The 21251-nt window shown below is 53.5% G+C and overlaps 6 protein-coding genes across 6 annotated transcripts; 4 read left to right on the top strand and 2 right to left on the bottom strand.

Annotated features, from left to right (window-relative positions):
• Positions 1-2020: 2020 nt before the first annotated feature.
• On the top strand, positions 2021-4462 carry A1O3_05958 (uncharacterized protein; the record flags this gene model as incomplete). Its single annotated transcript, XM_007736078.1, has 5 exons — positions 2021-2163; positions 2226-2348; positions 2397-3144; positions 3198-3449; positions 3497-4462. The coding sequence occupies 5 exons, from the start codon at positions 2021-2023 to the stop codon at positions 4460-4462; spliced, it is 2232 nt and encodes a 743-aa protein (XP_007734268.1).
• An 858-nt stretch (positions 4463-5320) lies between these two features.
• Positions 5321-6724, top strand: A1O3_05957 (casein kinase II subunit beta; the record flags this gene model as incomplete). Its single annotated transcript, XM_007736077.1, has 1 exon — positions 5321-6724. One exon carries the CDS (start codon positions 5321-5323, stop codon positions 6722-6724), a length of 1404 nt encoding a protein of 467 aa, XP_007734267.1.
• Positions 6725-7552: 828 nt separating this feature from the next.
• Positions 7553-8665, bottom strand: A1O3_05956 (uncharacterized protein; the record flags this gene model as incomplete). The annotated part of the gene is made up of 1 exon (XM_007736076.1): positions 7553-8665. One exon carries the CDS (start codon positions 8663-8665, stop codon positions 7553-7555), a length of 1113 nt encoding a protein of 370 aa, XP_007734266.1.
• Positions 8666-9160: 495 nt separating this feature from the next.
• Positions 9161-11088, top strand: A1O3_05955 (uncharacterized protein; the record flags this gene model as incomplete). The annotated part of the gene is made up of 2 exons (XM_007736075.1): positions 9161-9381; positions 9438-11088. The coding sequence occupies 2 exons, from the start codon at positions 9161-9163 to the stop codon at positions 11086-11088; spliced, it is 1872 nt and encodes a 623-aa protein (XP_007734265.1).
• Positions 11089-11583: 495 nt separating this feature from the next.
• A1O3_05954 (uncharacterized protein) lies at positions 11584-15258 on the bottom strand (the record flags this gene model as incomplete). Its single annotated transcript, XM_007736074.1, has 1 exon — positions 11584-15258. One exon carries the CDS (start codon positions 15256-15258, stop codon positions 11584-11586), a length of 3675 nt encoding a protein of 1224 aa, XP_007734264.1.
• Positions 15259-19417: 4159 nt separating this feature from the next.
• On the top strand, positions 19418-20740 carry A1O3_05953 (uncharacterized protein; the record flags this gene model as incomplete). Its single annotated transcript, XM_007736073.1, has 1 exon — positions 19418-20740. The coding sequence occupies one exon, from the start codon at positions 19418-19420 to the stop codon at positions 20738-20740; it is 1323 nt and encodes a 440-aa protein (XP_007734263.1).
• Between the last annotated feature and the right edge of the window lie 511 nt (positions 20741-21251).

The raw sequence follows: 21251 nt of genomic DNA, 5'->3' as shown, positions 1-21251 counted from the left end.
TACTATCTAAGGAATCATACAGGCGTTCTTGCATTGCGTTGCAGCGGCGATCCCGTCTACCTGGCAGGTGTTCACCATGTTTAGAGCACTTTGAATTTATTGCCATCTACGGAACGTCAATTCTCGATGAATATCTCCTGGTCGGAACTTTGCTCATCCTCGGCAGCGATTCTATCCTACATACTCCTTGGGGCCAAGCTAGAAACCTTCTAGCTTGTATTATTTAGAGTGGTCTGCCCCTGATGGATTGCTAGCAGCCCTTGCTGATCTCAGAGTGAGTATCCCTAGTAACATGATAGGTCCCGAACGAGATGTCGTACCTGAGGATTACCGCCGACTTCTGCCCCGGCCACTTGGAGATTGAAGGATCCGATTCCGTGGTTGCACATGGTCCAGCACGCTTCCTACCCTGACTGTGAGTTGTAGGATTTGTTCAGGATTGAAGCCGCGATTCTCTCTACTGCGCCCTTCGCTAAGTGATAAGCAGTTTCCTATCAATTGGTCGACACCGTCTCCAACATAGCCAGTCACCGGAGTTCATGAGAGCATGACTGGCGTTTCAATTTCTACTAGGAAGAAGGATTCTTTTCCCCTGCTATGGTTCCGGTGCCTTGGTTGGCCAATTGATAGGGGGCCATCATCTATCTTTTCAACCGTGTACGGCGTGCTGACCTGATACTGTACCTAGTCCAACATAGCCTCAGCACGCACTCAGAAATTGACTTCTGTCCCAGGCAGGATTCTTCACTGCTACAAAAGGGGGATGGGTGTGCTATCTACGGAAATCAATGACCACCAATCAGAATTCCTGATGTCCTCCTTGTGATCGTCAAGGACCCAGGTGGGATTGATAGACCACATACCCAGCATCAACCTAGGATGTGATTACTCTGGCACAGATCCGTACATTACTAGCATGTCTGTACCTAGTACACCTGGCTGCTCGGAGGATGTCCCTCTGGAGACATGATTTGTTCAAGATAAGGTAGGTTGCGTACGAAGGAGAACAGTCGCTCGCAGGGCTGGCAGGGGCTCTGGCCTAGATTATGCAGTTTTGTACAATGTTTCACGTTGGTTCAAGGAGCCTATCAATCAACGGCATACCAGGACTGACACGCATTCTACCCTTCCTGCATTGTGTTCCGGCCGTACCTGGGCCCCTAAGCCATCCAATTGTTGTCTGTATCGCTTGCAGTGCGGTGGGCCAGATGCACATGTTCGAGGATTGCATGTGCTCAGACAAAGAAAAGTGTTGGGGAAAGCGATTGCGAGTCCCTGCAGACGCGGCCGGGGCTCAAAGGTCTGCCGCCAGGGTTGGAAGTGATAAAAACAGCGCTCCAAGAGGACTAGACTCGAGAGCAACATAGATGGCTTGGTCTAACTGCTGGAAGGAGGAGTTCTCGTGGATCAAGGCCTACTACTATTGCTCTGTGCATGATCGTCGAGTGATGGGTGGCGAGGTAGCGAGGCAGCGAGGCAGCGAGGCAGCGCTTTAGGACAGTGGTTTGGGGACTTGAAAACACCCATTACCGCTCTGTGTTTTTGGTGCATCAGGACCAGCGTGGTTCGTTCGGGTTTTGAAAGAGAGAGGTGTATTCTGCGATGCATCATGGTAGACACAGTGGTGCTACACTCAGCTAGGTACATGCGTGTACAGGCTCATGGCTAAGGAGGCTCGCAACCAAGGCCTGAGGCAGCAAAGTCTTCCCCGCCTCTTCTCCGCAAAGGATCAAGCTGAGCTCTCCCTCACCGCCTACAATACTCCGTACTTCGTACCACGTATAATTTGCCTGCGCTGCGCCTTAAGCCCCTAAGCCCTTCTAATAATTCTCATGATCTGCGGCTTCGCTCGTGCTCCCCCGCCCGCAGCTCCTCAACTCTCTCCTTCCTTAATTCCGCCTCCATCATCCTCTTCGAAACTGCGGAACCATTCCTCTTCCCCGGTTTCAATCACTCCCTCCACCCTTCCAGCAAGGACGACCACAGGTGGCTGTTGTTGTTGTAGTAGTAGTCAGACAACATGGTTTTGAGCGTCTCGGCCTCAGATGCCTCGCCACCCCAGACCAACGGCCAGGGCGAGAAGCGCAAAGCCGAGGGAGGGACGCCGGGCGACGGACAACCGCACACAAGGTCGAAGAGGAACAGATACATTTCTATCGCATGGTGAGGCTTCAATAGGCGACCACCAACGCCAAGCATCTTGCTGACCAGCCTGTTTGCGACAGCAACGAATGCAAACGCCGCAAGATCAAGTGCAATGGCCAGACGCCGTGCCAGCGATGCGGCAATCTCTCGCTCGAGTGCATCTATGCTCCAAACTGTTGCACCAACTCCCTCAAGGACTCGGCGTATGTTTGAAATGTCACCCCCTATAAGCCTCTGCTGACGACGCTCAGTGAGTTCAACCAGATGCGGGAGCACATCGCAGCCTTGCAGGACCAAGTCAACGAGCTCTATGCCAGTCTGAACGAACTTCGAAGCCGGACAGATGCCGCGTTTTCGGCGTCCGTCGACCCTCACTTCTCATCGGACGGCACGGGTCGCTCCATGTCCTTGTCTGTGTCGCGCACGCTTCCTCCACATATCTCCCCGAAGAAACCTCCGCCGAAGGCGTTGCCTCAATTCCATGGGCCTACCAGTACCCTGTACGGGTTGGACGTCGCAAAGTCTTCTCTACAGACCATGGGCATCACACACAATGCGGCGGAGGACGGCATGGTGTCTCGTGAACGAAGCCGAGCAGCCTCACCTACGCTTTTACTGCCTCCACATCCGACGAAAGACCCTCTGTGGCTGTTTGATCTCGCCGAAGTCACAAGACTCCTGCGCGTTTACGACGAGGAGATCGGTATCATGTATCCTGTGGTAGACTCTGAGAGACTGCTCAAGCATGCAACTTCATTATACAAGTTTATCGCGGCGTCGCTACGCTCAGGCTTTGGACAGCCAGGACTACCGGGTGCTGATACCTTTGACGACGAAGAGACAACAGTTCTAAAACTCGTTCTCGCCATCACTCTGGTAGTCGAAGGCAATGGCCGAAGTGAGATGGGCCAAAGATTTTTCGACGCTGCAAAGGGAGCCACAGATCTAAAACTTGTTATGGCGTTGGATCTAAAGTCGGTGATGCTGACTGTGCTGACGGTAGGTGCCCATCCAGAGGAAGGAAGGATGTGCGAACTGACCTTGGGACGTAGGCTACTTTCTACTTCCAAAAGGATGAGGAGGTCCAGGCCTGGCGGTTCATTGGCATCGCTGCGCGCATGTGCATTGAGATGGGCCTCCACAGGAAGGATTCTCTACTCAGATCTTTCACCAACGAAGCCGAGTATCAGCAAGCGGTGCGGATCTTCTGGACAGTTTATGCACTTGATCGGCGCTGGAGTTTCGGGACGGGAATGCCGTTTGCTTTGCAAGATGCAGACATTGGACCTGCATTGCCGGAGCCTGTAAGCATTTTCGTCTATATGTTGGCTGCACCACTGATCCATGCCAGGATGAGAGTCACCCATATCTGAAGCACATCACCAAATACAACCAAATCGCGACCAAAGTGTGGTATCATAACCTCTCTTATGAGGCGGGACAGAACAACAAAAAGGACGAGATAGGTTTTTTGGACTATCAAATCCTACAATGGTACCAGCAGCTCCCAGACTCGCTACAGTTTAACAACCACGACCTTGCGCGGGAGAGTGATATCCCCGGACGCGGTGTGCGGCGGCTCCGCTTGCTCATGTATCTACGCAAGAATCAAGCGCGCATATCTATCTACCGACCTGTGCTTCACTCGGCGACTAATATCATGGAAAACCGACACTACGCACAGAACGTGGTCGAGGTCGCCAAAGAAACCATCACCACGCTTACCGCAGTCAATCAGGTCTCCGATATCTACAAGACACAGCAAATCCTGTACAACTATTTCCTGGTTCAAGCCTTGGCCGTGCTGTTCCTTTCGGTGGCCCATGCGCCCGCTCTCTTCGTTTCCCAAACAAGGCAGGAATTCTACGCCGCAATCGAGATAGTGAAGGGCTTCAGCACCAAGTCTCACGTATCGAAGCGACTCTGGAGGACTATCCGTGGTCTGAAGGATATGGGTGACAAGATTGGTCTGTTGGCACGGGCGGGTAACTCGCTGAATGACGCAGAGCAAGATGCACATTCCGATGCAGCTGTGGCGATGGCGGGTCTGGCCGGGCACAAGATCGACTACAATTCATATGGAAACCCGCATCATACTAACGTGAATCAAGAGCTTGGAGTCAGTCCGGACGACGCACTTCAAATCACAAACGAGTTGTCGAGTCTGTTCGAGCTTGCGGGCGGATACAGTGCTCCGACACCTGGTCCGGAAGCATTCCATTTCGTGGGCGCGAGTGCGGATGTTGGTTTGGGAGAAGGCTTTAATGCCTTTGGCAATGAGCCCGAATTGACGAGGATCGTGAATGAGTTGTTCTGATATATGATATCAATGGCATGGCATATGACGAGGACACACTGTTTTCGATTCCATCACCCGATGGCAACATATAGGAGGTATATAACACTATATTTCAAACGACATCATTCCATTCCACCCTGACTGTGATCTGAGGCCAACATGTAGATGTAAAGCCGGTCACATGTGTAGCACTGCCAGAAAGAAAAGGGCGCAGTCACGTGCCGTGCCGCCAAGACCTCCGCTGATTGTGTAGTATCATATCGCCTGACTTGGCTAAACTGCGCCCAACGTCGGGCGGCGCATCTCAGACGGATGCCAGTTGCAATTGATACGGCCTGATTCTGGTGTAAGACCTTGAAGGTCGTTATTTGAGCTTTGTCGGACACTTGAACACTACGCGCTTTCGACATAGTGTCGGCGTGACTGCTGCTGTCGAACTGCGTCATAACAGACCAGCCAAACATACTCAGTGTCGTGCGCAAACCAAGATCACGCTTCGCCTCAAACTTACTCCTCGGAGCTGATCTAACTGATCTCTGCTTCGAACACCCAAGAGCCCCTGCGGCTCTCTATATGTTGAATTTGCGTCGAGCATCAGGCATATCTCGATGTCACCGTAGCCATTGAAACTGCGAACTCCTTCCAGCCCCTCCACCCACCAAAACCCCTCGTCTTTCTCCACCACGAAATCGGAAGACAAATTGACAAGTCCGAGGCGAAAAAGGTCATTTTATCAGGCAGCTTCCACTCAAACTGTCTGCAGAACCAGCTTCCGTTCTGGCCGCGGGCCTGGACCGGCTCAACATCCAATCTAACGAAGATTCGGAGTCTCTCTACTACTATCAATTCACAAGCTCCTCCGCTACAATATCCGAAATGTCTCAATCCTCCTCTCAGACCCCAGACAGCTGGATCGGCACGTTCTGCAACTTGGTGGGACACGAATATTTTGCCGAAGTCAGTGAGGATTTTATCGAAGATGATTTCAACCTGACGGGGTTGCAAGCGCAAGTTCCGATGTACAAGGAGGCTTTGGAGATGATCCTGGATGTCGAACCGTCGGATACAAACTCGTCAGCACTATCGGAAGAGGAGGAGGAGGAAGAAGAGGAGGACGATGGTATTTTAGGAGACGAGTTGGACGAGCCTGCAGCCAACCAGAATGGGGCAGCGAGGCGACAATCTGGTGTTTCTTCAACGGGCCGACGCCACGGCCGGACCTCATCTGACGCTTCGGTCATTGAATCCTCGGCAGAACTTCTCTACGGACTGATTCACGCTCGATACATCACTTCTAGACCGGGCATCCAGCAGATGATGGAAAAGTACGAATTGTCGCATTTTGGATTCTGCCCGCGCGTCTATTGTTCCGGAGCAAAGGTGCTGCCAGTGGGCTTGACAGATACTCCAGGTCAACAGACCGTCAAACTCTTTTGTCCTAGCTGCCTGGATGCGTACACACCCCCGAACTCTCGATTTCAAGCAGTCGATGGGGCCTTTTTTGGGACAACCTTCCCTTACCTGTTCTTTATGACTTATCCGGACTTGGACGTTGCGCCCCTGAAGAAACGCTCGACTCGAGATGCAGCGCAAGGAAATGATGACATTGAAAGCACCTTGAGCCCCACCGAACCCAACGCAACACGGGCTGGTATGACTGTCAGCAGAAGTTCTAGCCTGACATTGCCACAGACTCCCTCAATTCCAGGCGTTGCTCAAGCCAAGGATGAAAAGTCATCTGTGACGCTCTCCACGTTACCTCCTCAGCCGCCCGCGATCAACGGGATAGCAACGCACAATCTTGCCCCAGGTCTAGGGAAGGGAAAGATCTACGAGCCTAAGATCTATGGGTTCCGGGTGTCGGAGCGAGCGAAAAGTGGACCGAGAATGAAGTGGCTGCGATCCAAGCCCCTCGATATTAACGAACTCGACGAGGCAAGGATCTGGCATGAACGATACGGTGGGACATTGGATGGTGATGATGATATCCCTGCCGTTTCTGAACAGCAGGACAATGAAGATGCTGCCGAGGACGAGGAAGAAGAGGAGGCAGATCCGGATGGCGACGCTATCATGGCCAGCCAGGGTCAAGCTCCAACCAACAACAGAGCGAAATCAAAACGACTGCCTGACGGTGATGGTGATGCGACGATGACAACTCAGGGCCAAGGACAAAAGCGTGGCAAGGCGAGACGCAAGTCGACGACCACCAGGAATCAAGGTGTAGAGGTATCGGCACAACAGTTAGGACAACAACAAGCAGGCAGCAATTGGATATGAGAGAAGGGGATTGATCAACGATTTAGCAAAGCTCCCAAGATGCAACGAAATGGAAGGCTGCTGCCATGCCTACATCCGCCAAGGGTTACCGGGACATGTGCACCAATCTTGACTGGTTGACGACTCTCAAAGAGGGATGAAGTGTGTTGTTTGGCGAGAGAGGTCTTGATTAAATGCGCCACTAGAGGGAGTGCACGGCTTGGGAACTGGATCGACCGAGGTTGACAGACATGCAACGGGCAATGGAGCCGGTTGAGACTGAGGGTATAGAAAGAGTCGGGAGATGCTGCTGGTGGTCGGTGGTCAATGGCGGTCAGCTCCAATGTCGGCCGCACAACAAACAACGACATGGCGACTTTGGGTGCACCATCACCGCGGATCGATACCTTGACCTTGACCTTGACCTTGATCTTGCCTTGAGCGTGACCTTGACCTTGACATTGACCTTGAGCCAGGCGCGGAGCAATGTCATTGTCATCACTGTACTGTACAATAAGAATACCGCTTTTAGTTTGAAGCTATGAATCAAGTACAGGTACAAGTACAAGTGTGTGTGATGATGATAGAAGAAACTACATGTATCCAAGGGTAAGGGAGAATGGGCAGGGCAGATACTTATACCCTTCCCTTCTACCTGTACGGAGTAGTGAAGCTTTCAACAAAAACAACGCACGCAGGCAGTGAAACCGCAGATTCCATCTACGATGCAATGGATCATGAAGAGAGGAGTATGCCGGGCGTGTACTGTGCGTTCTGTGGCGTAGTACAGTAGTAGCTCATCTGTGTTAACATTCGAATCGTAGCCTTGTCTAAAGTCTCCTCGGCATTCTAGCGAAACCACCAATTCACACTTGCCGTAACACCCTCACCAACGCCCTTGACACTATGCCACCACCCTTTCGGGATGAACAGGCCGTCGCCCAGTTCGAGCTCAGCTTCAAACTCATAGTTCTCAATGACTTCCCGGTAGCGATTTCTGGCCTCATCCAACCACACGGCGTCGTGGAGAAGTGTCTTTTCCGGACCCGCCATCATCTCCTCGCCCCTGATGGCCGACGACGCTGACGCCCGGGTCGACGGCAGTTGGCGCTGAATGTCGGCGAACACCGCGTCCCCTATTTCGGGGGGAAGCAGGCGCATGACCTTTCGGCCGGCAAGTTGCAGAAATAGGTTCGGGTTCGGGTCGCGGTGGAGTGGTGTGTAGGTCGGTGGACGACCTAGCCAGAGACTCGAGGAGTAGACGTCGCCTCTGATGGAACGTTGGGGTTCGAGGAGACGAGGAGTGGGGATGTCACGTTGTAACGCCAACGGTAGGGATGAGATTTCACATTGTGCGAGGTAGATGGAATGCGATGGCTCCCTGAGCGATTTGCTGCCAGGAGACATCGGATTGGAGAGATAGGTCAAGAGGAGTTTCAAGGGTGCCTCGACACGGTGGAATGTCCCGTCGACGTTGTGGTTTTGGATCCCGTGCGCGAGCTCCGTGTCGTTGACGGATAGGAGCGAGGCAGATGGAGTTTTGGACGTCAGTTCCAGAGGCACAATGGTCGTTTCGTGCTCGCTCCAGAAGGACGAGCGAAGCTCAGAGGACCGCGGGACTTGGACATGGGTCGTGAGTCCATCTCCATTGTCTCTTTGGGCTGAAGTCAGGTTGAAATCGATGTCACCGTCGTGGATGAACCATTTTCGACAGGCGGGTGGGATGGAGGCCGTCGATCGTGGCAGACGAGCTGGGAGAGCCGGCAAGTAGGCCTTCTCGTGAAAAATATCTGCGTTCCATGATGTGAGGAGCGGGATCGCTTGAAGGGACTTGTTTCGGGCCTGTGAAGTTCCAAACTGGCGGTGCGATAGATGGAGTTGGAGTTGTCGTACGGGACAAGCGGAAGAGAGCGCTTGGCTAAGAGCAGCGACGCCCTTTGTTCGGTGGGAGAGGCATCGCATTTGCCTGTATCTGCAGGTTTAGAGCTTGGCTCAGGCTCAGGCTCAGGCTCAGGCTCAGAACTTGGACAGCACGAGCATGAGGAACGATGGTGGACGGATGCATGAAGGTTGAAGTCTGGCAGATACATCCCAAAGGGGTAACCAAGCCGAAACGGCCGTAACAGTGAGTGCTCCATCCAATTGGATCTCCGGGCTTGGGCTTACTTAGGCTCCGATCTTCAGGCGCCCCAGGCCCCCCTAGGCGTCCTTAGGTGTCCTTAGGCCCTGTTCCACCCCTCCATCAGGCCCCTAAGCCGGTTTGGTAGATCCCTAGGCAGACTCTGTGGGGTACAGTGCCAGACTGGACTCTGAGTTGTAGGCCCGTGGTACGTACACATACAGTACCCTCGGCTCCCTCTCTCTGTCTCCCTTCAACCTACTATACACATATATTCTCAGTTGTTTGTCTAACACCGTCACACAGCTCACCATCCACCTACTACCTACGTGCCCACAATGACGGCCAGAGTTGACCGGATTCGCCGGGTTGGAGGCTCCGACAAATCTGCCTATACCTACTATCCCGTCCTCATCATAGGAGCCGGCGAGTCGGGTATCGCCATGGGGTGCAGACTACGACAGGTTCTAGGATTCGATCAATTCCGCATTTTCGAGAGAAACTCGGCGTTGGGAGGCACCTGGTACATAAATCACTATCCTGGCATTGCTTGCGATGTGTAGGTACCCTCACCAAACTGTCCCCTCTGAAAGGTTGATCTAATTGTCTCTCTAGACCGGCCATCTTGTACTCGTACTCATTCGCACAGAACCCGAATTGGACGTCTCTGTTCCCATCCGGCGAGGAGATCGTCCGCTACCTCTACGGCGTGTGTGAGAAATTCGAAATCCTCGATAAGATCCAACTGGAGACTTCGGTCAAGAGCGTGCGCTGGATCGATGAAGACAATGAGTGGGAAGTCCTCCTGGAACATCTCGCTCCTGGCGTCGGCGACCTGCCCACCTCGGAACGACAAGCACTGGAGAAGGAAAAAGGAGTTGAAAGCACAGTGCTGCGCGTCGAAACGGTGCGTGCAAAGATCGTGGTCAGCGCAGTGGGAGGCTTGGTCGAACCGAAACCTCCGCTCGAGGTGCCCGGGATTGAGACATTCGCAGGGGAAATCGTACACACGGCCCGCTGGAAGCCTGACCTCAACCTACAGGGAAAGGAAGTCATTGTCATAGGGACGGGCTGCAGTGCGGGCCAAGTGGTGCCGGAGATCATCAAGCCGGAATACGGGGCAAAGCATGTTACTCAACTGATGCGCAGTCCGCCGTGGGTGGTTGAGTTTCTCGAACCACCCGCCCGAGAGTTCTACGCGAAATGGATTCCCTGGTTGAGCCAACGCATCCCGGGGTTTCAGAACGCCCTGCGCAAATTCACTTTTGGAATGATGGAATTAGAGTTCGTCACTCTGTTTTCGCCGACCGACGCCGCCCGTGAGCAGCGGAAAAGGAAGGGCGAGCAACTCCTCGCCTACCTCCGCAAAAAGGTGCCGGCCGAATACCACGAGATCCTGACGCCGGACTACGAAGTGTTTTGCAAACGGCGCGTGGTCGACGAAGGCTGGTTCGAAAGCCTCCAGAGCCCCAACGTGGAACTCACCACTCTGCCCATCACGGCCGTCCAGCCACGTTCCGTCACCTTAGGTCCAGGAAGACACTATCCGCCGCTGTCGAAGACAGACTCCCAAGTGCCAACGGAAGCCCGCAATGTCGCGGCCGACGTGATCATCATGGCCAACGGCTACGAGACCAACCAGTGGCTGCACCCGCTCGACGTGACGGGCCGGAATGGCCGCAGTCTGTACAAGACCTGGGACGAGCGCGGCGGCGCGCAGGCATATTTAGGCACCGCCATGGACGGCTTCCCCAACTTCTTCATCATCTTCGGCCCCAACACCGCCACGGGCCACAGCAGCGTCATCCTGGCTAGCGAGAACATGGTCAACTACAGCCTCAACTTCATCGGACCCATCCTGCGCGGCGACGTCGACACCTACGAAGTCAAAGAGTCCGCCGAACGCAAATGGACCGCCGACATACAGAACACGCTTAAAGACAGCGTCTTCCTCTCCGGCGGCTGCAAGTCCTGGTATAATAGTCCCACGGGCTGGAATTCGACCGTCTACCCCTGGACCCAAGTCGACTTCACCCTGCGGTGCGCCTTCCCGCGCTGGCGCCACTGGGACGCAAAGTACACCCGCAAGGGACTGGCTAAGGCCCGCTTCGCCCGCGCGTCCAAGTTGTTCGGTCTGGTCGTGGCGCTCTGGGCCGTAGTCTTTGCTGCCAGGAACGGTAACAACCGCCTGAAGGAGGTGGTCTGGCGCATCTTGAGTCGTGGTGTTGACGGTGTCAAAGGTGTCGTCGCCAGAGCTACGAGATAGCCGAGACGGGCGGGACTGAGGTATCCTTCTGATTACAAAAGCATAAAACACCTCCGTTCTCCCTCTTTTAGTTACTAGGTATCTCTACGACTATAGCGTCAGATACAGTAACGCGACTGGGCTTGACGTAGCAGAACCACCGCATGCAGCTCCTTCGGCATGCAGGTTACATACTGTTTCATCTTGAATAGAGGTGACATGAAACGCGCTGGAATCAACATACTTCAACTCCTGGGATGCTTGACCTTGTCCGAATGTCTCATGTCGTATAACTTGGGGCTCAAGAAACGAACCCAGTCCGGAACGAAATCCACCCCGGGAGTGGTACAACATCCAACCCAACGCAGCTAACCCCATACCTATGCTCTGTGGAAAGGGGCGTACCATGGACAATTCCAAACACACCCAGACCGCCTTGCGCCACACGGACAGATGTGTCATCCCTTTCCATCTCGGCTACGGGTCAACCAAGGTCAACTCGAAGATCCGTCCTGATCACCCTTTGTTAGGACCGAACAGTACCCCAACAACCTCGTCCAGGATTGTGAAGACAAGATGTTGATTAAGTCGGGCATTGTTCATTGTCGCCGACAATCTTCGAGCTGCTGCTTGGGCATTTGTTCGACCCACGACATTGGCTGCCAAATCTGGGATGAGTATCGCCAACATCATGGATGCCTCCTCTTTAGACTTCTTCTTCTCTGACACGGTCCGTGGCTTGCCATCCCGCAGCTTGCCACCACTGGGCCACATTGCTTCTTTGACCATCTCAATATATTTGAGCAGCGATTCCTCTTGAGTAAAACCTTTGGCGAGGTCCCGGACTTTACGTTCGATTGTACCCCCAAGCAATTGGTGCAGGACCACAATGACCGCACGACCACGGAGCCAATTGTTCCCCCGATTGAGCTCAAATGTCTCCAGAAACAAATCGCAAATGGGCTTGACAAATGGCTCCAACTCCTTGTCTTCGAAGGCCGACAATTCGGCTTCCGCCTCCGCCACGGGACCAGGTTCCATGGTAACAACGTCCCCTTGACTGATCCCAAGCTGGTTGGTAGCGGCCGAAATCAGATTCTGACCCGCTACCGTGAGTTGGTCGAGCACCGAGACATTGCCCAGAAAATCATCCATGCCTTCGGTGACAGAATTGTAGATACGTGTCACAATATCCTGAGCGTCCGACGCATTACTCGTGTTGTGGGGAGATATGACGCTTTGTTGCGATAGGAACGACCTCAATTCGCGGCTTCGACAGACATCCGGCATTTGGAGCAATTGCTGTAGGTACCGCTCCAACGCAAGCCGGCGGTTCTGAAGAAATTGTTTCTGAAGCTTCATTACAACTCGACGCCGAGGAAATTCAAGACTTCTTGTAGAGGGATATCGGCGACGTAACTTTTGGTGCAAATCATGAAACTCTGAATATCGCCGCGGGATTGCCCAGACGGCAGCAGGAATCTGATCTCCAGCCTGTCTGTGAACTTCGATGACATACAAGGCGAACTCTCGGCCATCCTCCTCCTTTCCTGCCACCACTGACTTGATCGAGATACTTGACCGGCCGTATAAGCTGTTGTCACTCTCCTGTACAATGTATTGTTGGCGTTGCAGCTCCTTCCGCCGGATCTCTCTTTGAAGACTCGATCTTGATTTGGCGAGGATTCGTAGTTCGGCGACGTTGTTTGTCAACTCGGCTTTTCGGGTCAATGCGTCCACTACCGATTCTTGCGAAACCAGTCGTTCAATGTCGTTGGTAAGCGCACTTATTGCCTCTGCGAGCCCGAGATCCCCTGGTGCCGCTTCGTGGATCTCATCTTCTTCCGCATCGTTTTCTTTCCCTTCATCCTCATCTATGTACTCATCTTCGGGAAATTTCTCCTCATCCGGAAAGAGATCGTTATCCGAGAACACTCCAATGCGAGACGAGGTGTTAACAAGGCCCAAAGTTGCAAGACTGGGTTTCGGTCTGCTTGCGTTGTCAGTACTTTGGAAATCCAGAGATCCTCGGGGAGAGTCTATGTTCCTGGAAGATTGAGACGCCGATACTGGAGATCCGAATAGCGCATCATCATCGTAGCTCATACTCTCTTCCATTGGACTATCGGTCATGATGTTATTCATGGCCGCTTCCATATTCTCGATCACTCGACGCTGTTCAGCTGAGTCGCCATTCTGTGACTCTTGGCCTAAGCTATGAGTTGAATTTGCCAATGGATCAGTTTCATAACCGTCGTCGAATAGCGGTCCGATATTTCCGGAACGCTTTACCGGTTCGGAATCGGAATCGTCGAAGAGCTTTGATGATGCGAGGCTGCGAACATCTGACGAAGATATTGCGGCTCGTCTTAAATCTTTGGTGCGGAAAGCAGGCTGGGAGTTCGTTCGCGTCATCGCAGAGGCCTGGATTGCGGGTTTGGAGGCAATCATCGGAGATGTTTCAGCAAGTTCTGCAACATCGCTCGGATTTTGGGGACCAGGACGCATCGCCGCCACCTCCACAGAAGTAAGAAACTTGAAATAGAGATCCGACTTTCGAAAGTGTGGAAGGTAGCGTGTCTCCAACTCCTCCAGTACAGCGGATTGACCGGAAAGGATGGCTGTCCGGGCCGCTCTATATTGCTGTGGCGTCGCATTCCGACCAGCAATGAGAAATGCCCTGATGGCGTCCTTGGACTCCTGCGGCATGTTTAGTTCGGGCTTTGACATGTACGTTTCACTGATTTGTGCGATGTCCATTCGATCAGCATCTGTCCAAGTCTGTTGAGGATTTAGCTCGTCACCAAAATCGTCCTCAAGAGGATTTCGAAACCCATCTACCACTACCCAGAACTGGACCAAAGATGTCTTTTGCAGCCGATCCATATACTCCATGAAGTACGACAGCCCTGCTGCGGTGTGCATGATTTCCACCAACGTCCAGTCACGAGGCTGTCCGGTGTGCTGGGCCCGTGACTCGGGATTCAGGGGAATCACCTGTGGTACCGGTCTCATGGAGCTGAGCTTTGCAATCTTTTGGTCAAGCACACGCTTTGCCATTTCTAACCGCCGTAGGTAGACCGGGTCCTGGCCCTCGACCATGCTCTCGCGCTGTATCTGACTGACTATTGAACTGCGAAACCTCCGAGCATCAGACAAGCTCTTAGTCTTGCGTATGGCTCTGACAAATCGCTCAAATGCACGTTCGCTGTCGTTCGGTGCAAGACGCGGTAGTTCCTGATTACTTTTCCCTTTAGGTATCGGGGAAGCGTGCTGATCCAGAGCGGCCCGCATCCTTCGGACGGTCTTCCGGTCGTGTAGAGTGGTTCGCCCATAAGATTCCACAATTTGATTCCATGTATCTGGGTCTGCAAGAAGCTGCATGATTGGGAACAGCACAGCACAGGCAATGAGTTCCTTGACCAATACCAAAGTGGTGCGGCTAGCCATCATGGCTGGTGGCAGGAGATATGGAAGAATGCGGACCAGAATCTTGCGCAGGTGGTCTTGCTGGATTGTCTTAGTGTCGGGGAAGGCAAGAGACGCGGCCGGGTGCAGTTTCCCATCCTTGTATTTCGCTGCAATTGCCAGCTCAAGCTCTTCCGACTCGGTGACGCTACGATTCAGGCTGCGACCTCGGACAGCCCGCTCAGCTTTGTCATAGTCCCGTAGGTGCGCTGACAGGATGGGCACGATTCTGGACACGAGCATGTTGACCATGTCCTCCCTGAGGATGCGATCTCTGACCTCCGCTAGGGCGGCCCGGATATTTCTGTCCACCTCATTGACAAATACTGGGCTTGTCGATATATTCTGGTACCATGAGGACACAAAGTCCCTCAAAGTAAGACCAATCAAGGTGTCAAGGGCCTGTGAGACAACGAAGGATTGGTCGAACAGCGGAAGGGGTTGGTACTGCCGAGAGGCCTCCACGATCGAGACTTCTGCCCGCCATCGCTGAGGGACAAGGAATGCGGGAGAGTATGCAGCAAGAGAGCGGTCGTACTGGTATCTTGCTCGTGACCTGGTGATGGTCGAAGTGGCTGCGACCAGAAGGAATACGGGGACGAGGCATCCGAGTGAGAAGGCGTACCCCAGGAAACGCAGGACGGGAAAGGAACGAACGGCAAGCCCCCACGCGATGAAGGCTGTAAATGCGGCCAGAAGAACATGCTGCCGTGCAAGGGTCATCGTCGAATCATTTTAGGACCAAGTGGTCTGGCTGAGAAGCCAACCCAATGGGGTTGGAGCCTTGACATCTAGGTCAAGGCAGACGCCGGCACGGAGAGACATGGAGGAGAGAACATGGCGACGAAGGCGGATGCTGGGACAAGGAAGTGAACACCGAACAGCAATCGAGGAATTGGGAGCTGACCTTGCAGTGGGAGAGCGGGGAGGGCGTGGCAAGTGCAGGTGGTAGGTGGTGTGGTTGATTGTCAGCGTTTAGATCAAGCCGGAGGTCAGGAGTTGTTGCTGTGCAGTGAGTGCGGCCGGCGAACCTGCCTCTCCTGGAAACTGCGACAATGCAGTCCATCCTACCCCATGTGCCCCGTGTGCCAGCAGACGGGCCATGTCGACACTCCATGTCCGCAGGATGAAAGGCGACAAAAGTCGTAGTCGTGGATGAAAGCCATTGGGCCTCTTCCGCAGTCACATTTCTTGGCTCTTTCATCTCCTCAGTACTACTACTACTAGTAGTACAACCCTTGCGACAGTGAGAGCGAGAAAAGCAAAACGTCGGATGCAGCAGTCTTGCCCCCTTGTTACTACGGATGTGCCTCTACTCTCCATCTCGGACAGCTTGCGGCAGGCAGCCAGTCTCGGCCAATCACCACCTTATTTGGGCCCCCTTCGCCTTGAACAGTCGGGGGTAGACTGCCACCAAATCCGCCACAGCCTTGAATAGTGCCCCTGCCCCCCGGTCTCCTCCCCCGAGCAAAAGGACAGACAGGAATGGCAAGAGTTGAGGAGACGGTCTCTGTTGTCGATCATGACCCGGAGATCCAGGGGTACCCTCATCAGGGAGGCGAGATCGCTGTCGCTTGTGGAGAAGCCTCAGACGGGTGTCGACTTTGGAACGCTGGAGTCCTCTGGCCTTGGGACATCGTCTCATTGTATCCCGCGTAGGCCAAGACGTGACCGAGTATCACAGATGGAAGTCACGGTCATATGGAACTCCATGCGGCGGAATCATGACTGACAAACATGCAATCGCATCTAGTTTGGGCGCTGGAGGATTGAAAGCGACCACGCGACAATATGCAGCAGCTGCGTCATAGACAGCGCTCGCTCTAGGGGCCATCACGAAGTCATCGTTGCTAGAGCACGACCAGACAGTTGACCACCAAGGAGTCGATCGTGGCCAGCTCTACTGCTGCTTCGTGGCTTTTCTTTCTGCTCACTGACCAGGAAGATCTCGACCGACCGACCGACCAAGGGCCAACAAAGAACATCGCAGGACTCTTTTTGTGGCCCTGAGTTGTCAAAGTGATGACGCGCAGATTTCAAGCCAACATGTCTCTAGGTGGGTCTACAAGCACGAGTCGGGTTCCTCATCGAAGGTCCGCGGGATGTCTGCATGAAGGCTCTCAGACTCGAAGATTCTGCCCCAGTCAGCGGTCGAGTCAGGAATGGGGATCGTCGCAGCATGACCTGTGCAACTCATCGAATGGCAGATGGCAGACCGAGAAAAGACGAAGTCAACAGAGAGTTACAGAGCGCCCATGTTTAACCCACAAAGCTCACCCCGTAAGACATTTTTTCATGTGCGAATATAACCTTTGAGGGACGGATCAGGGCCGTGGACAGATGCCAGACAGCTCTACCAGAGAGGTCTGTAATTTCCAACGTGGCTGGGGGAATGCTGACTACTAGTCATGTCCAACCATTTCGACGTGGCCCTTGTCAAGGGACAGGTGGATGGTGTGAAACTAGACCAACCCAGCCGGGGATGCAAGTTCCCCGTCGAACGGCGTGCGCTGCTGGCCCAGCGAGCTATGCTACTCTAGAGACACGGTGGAACGAACAGCAGGATTTGTCGATCGCACCCTAGGATCACCTTTCCCTCTTTCTTCATCTACCCTGGCTACCGCCAGTAAAGTCGGGGTGGTCGATCATACTGGCCCTTGAAGACCTTCCTGGACAGGTTTTGTGTGCGGCCTCTGCATTATCTTCGTCTTCGCCATTTCATCATTAAGATTTGGTGTGGCCAGGCGCTCCAGGCAGCTAACCATACCCCTGTTTCGGCGTCTACCACGGCACTAGTGTCGGAAAATCCTCCAGGGTTCGTCTACTCCCCCAAGTCGATCAAGTCGAATGTCGGGACACAGCTTGATTATGTCGTCAAAGGTAGGAAGATAACGCCGTCCTGTTCGGCTTTCACCCAATCTCTTCAAGTTCAGCGTCCTCAGGTCATCAGTCCACACCAAGAAGAGGCTCTACCATGAAGCGAGACATGGAGGAAAGCCAATGAAACCGGCGCGATAATCAAGGGATTGCAGTCATTTTACGTCCATCACCGCTGTGCCATCCATGGTACCCCGGCTCCGACTATTCCATTTTGCGACCCTCTCGGCCCTGAGAACTCCCTCTCCCACATAGCCCAGACACCCTCCTCACCGTGCAGTAGTGCACGATGTCGAGCAGTTTGGTTCGCTTGTCCTCCTCAATCCCGGTCCATTGGCTGCATTGGTTCCTCTTTCAACCTTTCAGTGACTGTGAGCAGTCTCCGTCCTCCCTCGTGCCTGCACCATTGCTGCGGCCGCCAGTGTGCCGGAGCTCGACCGCTTCTGTCAGTGTTGCTCAGCTGACCCCATAGTCATGGCGCATACTCCTTGCCTCACGTTGCCCTGGCTGATACTACTCCTGGCCGGCCTGGAAATACTGTGAGCCCATTTGTCAGACATGCTCCGTCGACGCACCACACCTGGCCAGGTGTGTTCGCCACTTGAAGAATCTCCAACACATCGGTCAAATAAGAGACGTGCGAGCGAGGCTGACTGCCAACGGTCGACAAAGTGGCGAGGTGACACAGCGTAGGCGCATGCATCGTCCACCTCCGCTCAATCGCTCGCCTTGCAGGGGTTAGTGTCGCAGGCTGCGATGAGATATGGAGATCAGTGCCCGGCTTGGCCGTCTCTACGTATCCCTCGACTGGGATTTCCCGCTTTTACGTTCACGAGCTGGCACAACACGCACCTCTCTCAAATCGGCGCCGCTAAGCAAACAGTTATAGCAAGCCACATGAGTTTTGCAGCGAAGGAGCGAAGACGGCAATATCCAGCAACATCTCAGACCCCACAGAAAGCAAGGTGCCGTGAGGAAAGGCAACCATTTTCTCGCCCTTCATCTAAGAGCTGCTGCCCTCACCTTGTTTCGGGTCCTCTGCTGGTCTCGTATCTAGTTTCACTCATCCTTGTTCTCTCGGCTGCCCGGCCAGGCAACTGCAGTGCAGCCAACGTCTGACTCTTTCTTGCATGCTTCGCTGTCATGATGCGTTTGGAAGACTCGATAAGTTAAGAGCCTGCTGAGATCTAATTGGCTTGCCCGTCACCTTGACCGACTGGACCGGTGTCCTTTGTGATGTTCAACGGCATTTTGTATGACAAAGTACAAAACCGGTACCTTCTGCTGCCCAAAGGTCGAGGGTGTCGGTGTCCTGAGTGCTTTGACATTCACCCAGGTGAGGCCAACATTCCACTTGAGCGAGGCAGGTACAGTCACGGCACCCAACGGTAGACTCTGCGGCTCACTGTCACTGCCAGAAAGGACTCATTGCACCATTGCACCATTGCAACCATTCACCATCAAGCAGGGACGCCTCTGGAGGGATATATAAGCAGCCACCACCATGCTCGTGCTCCATCATAATGCTCACTCGTCAAGTTGGCCACAATCCATACGCGAGCAGGGAAACTCGATGCTTGATCTTGAACTTGCCCTGTCCCACAGTGTCCGTGTTCATCCCGATAACCCTTGTGCTCCAATGCTCACCCAACTTTAGCTGATCTGGCCCAAGGGAAACACCCACAAAATCGGAACCAGTTCAATGTCCGTTTCATCAGGCGAACCTGATCCATTAACTAGCCCTGGCAGGGCCACTCCTTCCGCAGATTCCTTCGAACACTGCGAATATGGCCTCCATCATACTCAAAAGGAGGAGGACGGAGATGATGGGCTTCCAGCTGGTAGCGATGCCACTGCTCTCAGATCAGACCGGAGAACCGGCCCTCCCCTCGGTCTCTGCCACAACCCTGGATCACACCACACCATCCACTTGTCAAGTATCGAGCACTGTATGCCGCGCTCGTACATTCGAATTTGCCTAGCGTACCGAGTTGCAGACGCAACCATGCTCCCAGAGATCGTGGCACGGCTGAACAACTTTACCCGGAAATTAGTCGACGCAAAACCCTACCTCAGCGGTTTCGTGGTGGCGGTCAAGGACCCCGGCAGCCAAGTTGGTGCAGTGGAAATTCAATTCTCAGACGACAGCTTCTTGCACTACCCCGGGGTCAATGTACGCCATTTGACACGTGAAGAAGTCCCATACACATATGACGAGCTCAACCAGATGGGTCTACCACCTAGTATCATCAGGCCGGACCTCGTTTCTGCACTCGGGGAGTCCGCTGATGAAGAAAGAGCCCCGGTATTTCGAATGCAGGCAAATGTGGTGGAAGGCGGTCTCATCGTCTCGGTCTATCTCCATCATTGCATTTCCGACGGCACTGGCATTGGCTTGTTGATTTCAGGGAGTGTGCTGACCGACGACTTTGCATTCGACCGTCACTTGGATACCAGGGGCCATGAGACTCCAAGATTGTCCATGAGGCTAGAGGCTTTTGCCCACCACAAAAGTGTGGTCCGACAACAGCTATCATACAGTTTTGCGAACCAGATCAACGATCGACAGCTGAAGAGTAAAGCCGTCGAGACAGCATCGAAGGTACCCGGCCGTGTCACGCCTCGAGGTCGTGGATGTGTGATTGCTTTCTCATTAAGCCAGCTGACTAAATTGAGGGCGGCGGTGGACAAGCACGTCGATGGTAACTTTGTGACGGCAAACGACGTGCTACAAGCACTTATCTGGCAAAGCATGACAAAAGCCAGAATCCCGTCATTGTCGCAAGAGCTACCAGTAACATCTTCCAAACTGCTTATTCCAATCAACATCAGGAACAGACTCAAGAAACCACTTCCAGAATCCTACTTTGGGGCAGCCATTGATTTTGCTTCAGTCCGGCTGCCGTTTTGCCATCTGACGGACACCAGCATGCCTTCCATGGCTCAGACAGCCCTCGCGATCCGGAAGGGGATCGACAATGTTGACGAGCCTTACATCCGACAGGCAATTGCGCTGGCAAGATATCCGGATCCTCGAATTGACGTTCGAGATCTCCAAGCCAGCAACATGGACCGGGCTAATGGCGCCGACATGTATGTCACAAGCTGGGAGAAACTGCCATGCTATGAGGCCACATTCGAGATGGGTCTTGGCCAACCAGACTGGATTCGCAAGCCATGGTCCAAAGATCCTGGCTCGTGCATTATTCTCCCATACGATAAGCGCAAGGATTATCTTGAAGTCGTCATCCAGATGACCGAGGCGGACATGGCACGATTGTTGGATGATGCGGAGTTTATGGAGCATGTGGTACGAGTAATAGACTGAAAGGAAGGGGAGGCCGGGTATTGGCAGGTTCTTGGGAGACAGAGAGCATATCATAAACTGGCCGCATGGTTTCGGGGGCGACAGAGTGCTGATTGGTATCCATGGGGAACAGACAAAAGCGGTATCAGCTGGAAAGGTTCAATCACCCGGTCATCAAAATGGAATGGGAACAGAGCACTTCAGGTTGGGATATTCACATGATCTGGTGGATGCTCTCTCTGCAGGGCTGACGAGATAGGGGCTCCAGATGTACCACTATCGGTCTTGGTGTTGCCTTGAGATGACCGGGGCTGTGCTCGGGTATGGGCGATTCGGATTGTAGTAGCGGCATTGGCAACACTTAATTCTTCCATAGTCTTAACTCAAGGCGTCAAGACGGTGAGCAATATCAATCTTGATGGAGAAGTTTTGTTGTTGGATGCGAACGCGTGATAATCTGGACACGTGATACCGCGACCAGGCTAGGCACAAAACGGAAACAGCTCTTCTCTAGACGCGTCTCATTTTCAGA

This window comes from Capronia epimyces (genome assembly GCF_000585565.1).
Source record: "Capronia epimyces CBS 606.96 chromosome Unknown aczIQ-supercont1.4, whole genome shotgun sequence".
Classification (NCBI taxonomy): Eukaryota; Fungi; Ascomycota; class Eurotiomycetes; order Chaetothyriales; family Herpotrichiellaceae; genus Capronia; species Capronia epimyces.
Note: the sequence above shows the minus strand (reverse complement) of the source record. Positions and strands in the feature narration are given on the sequence as shown.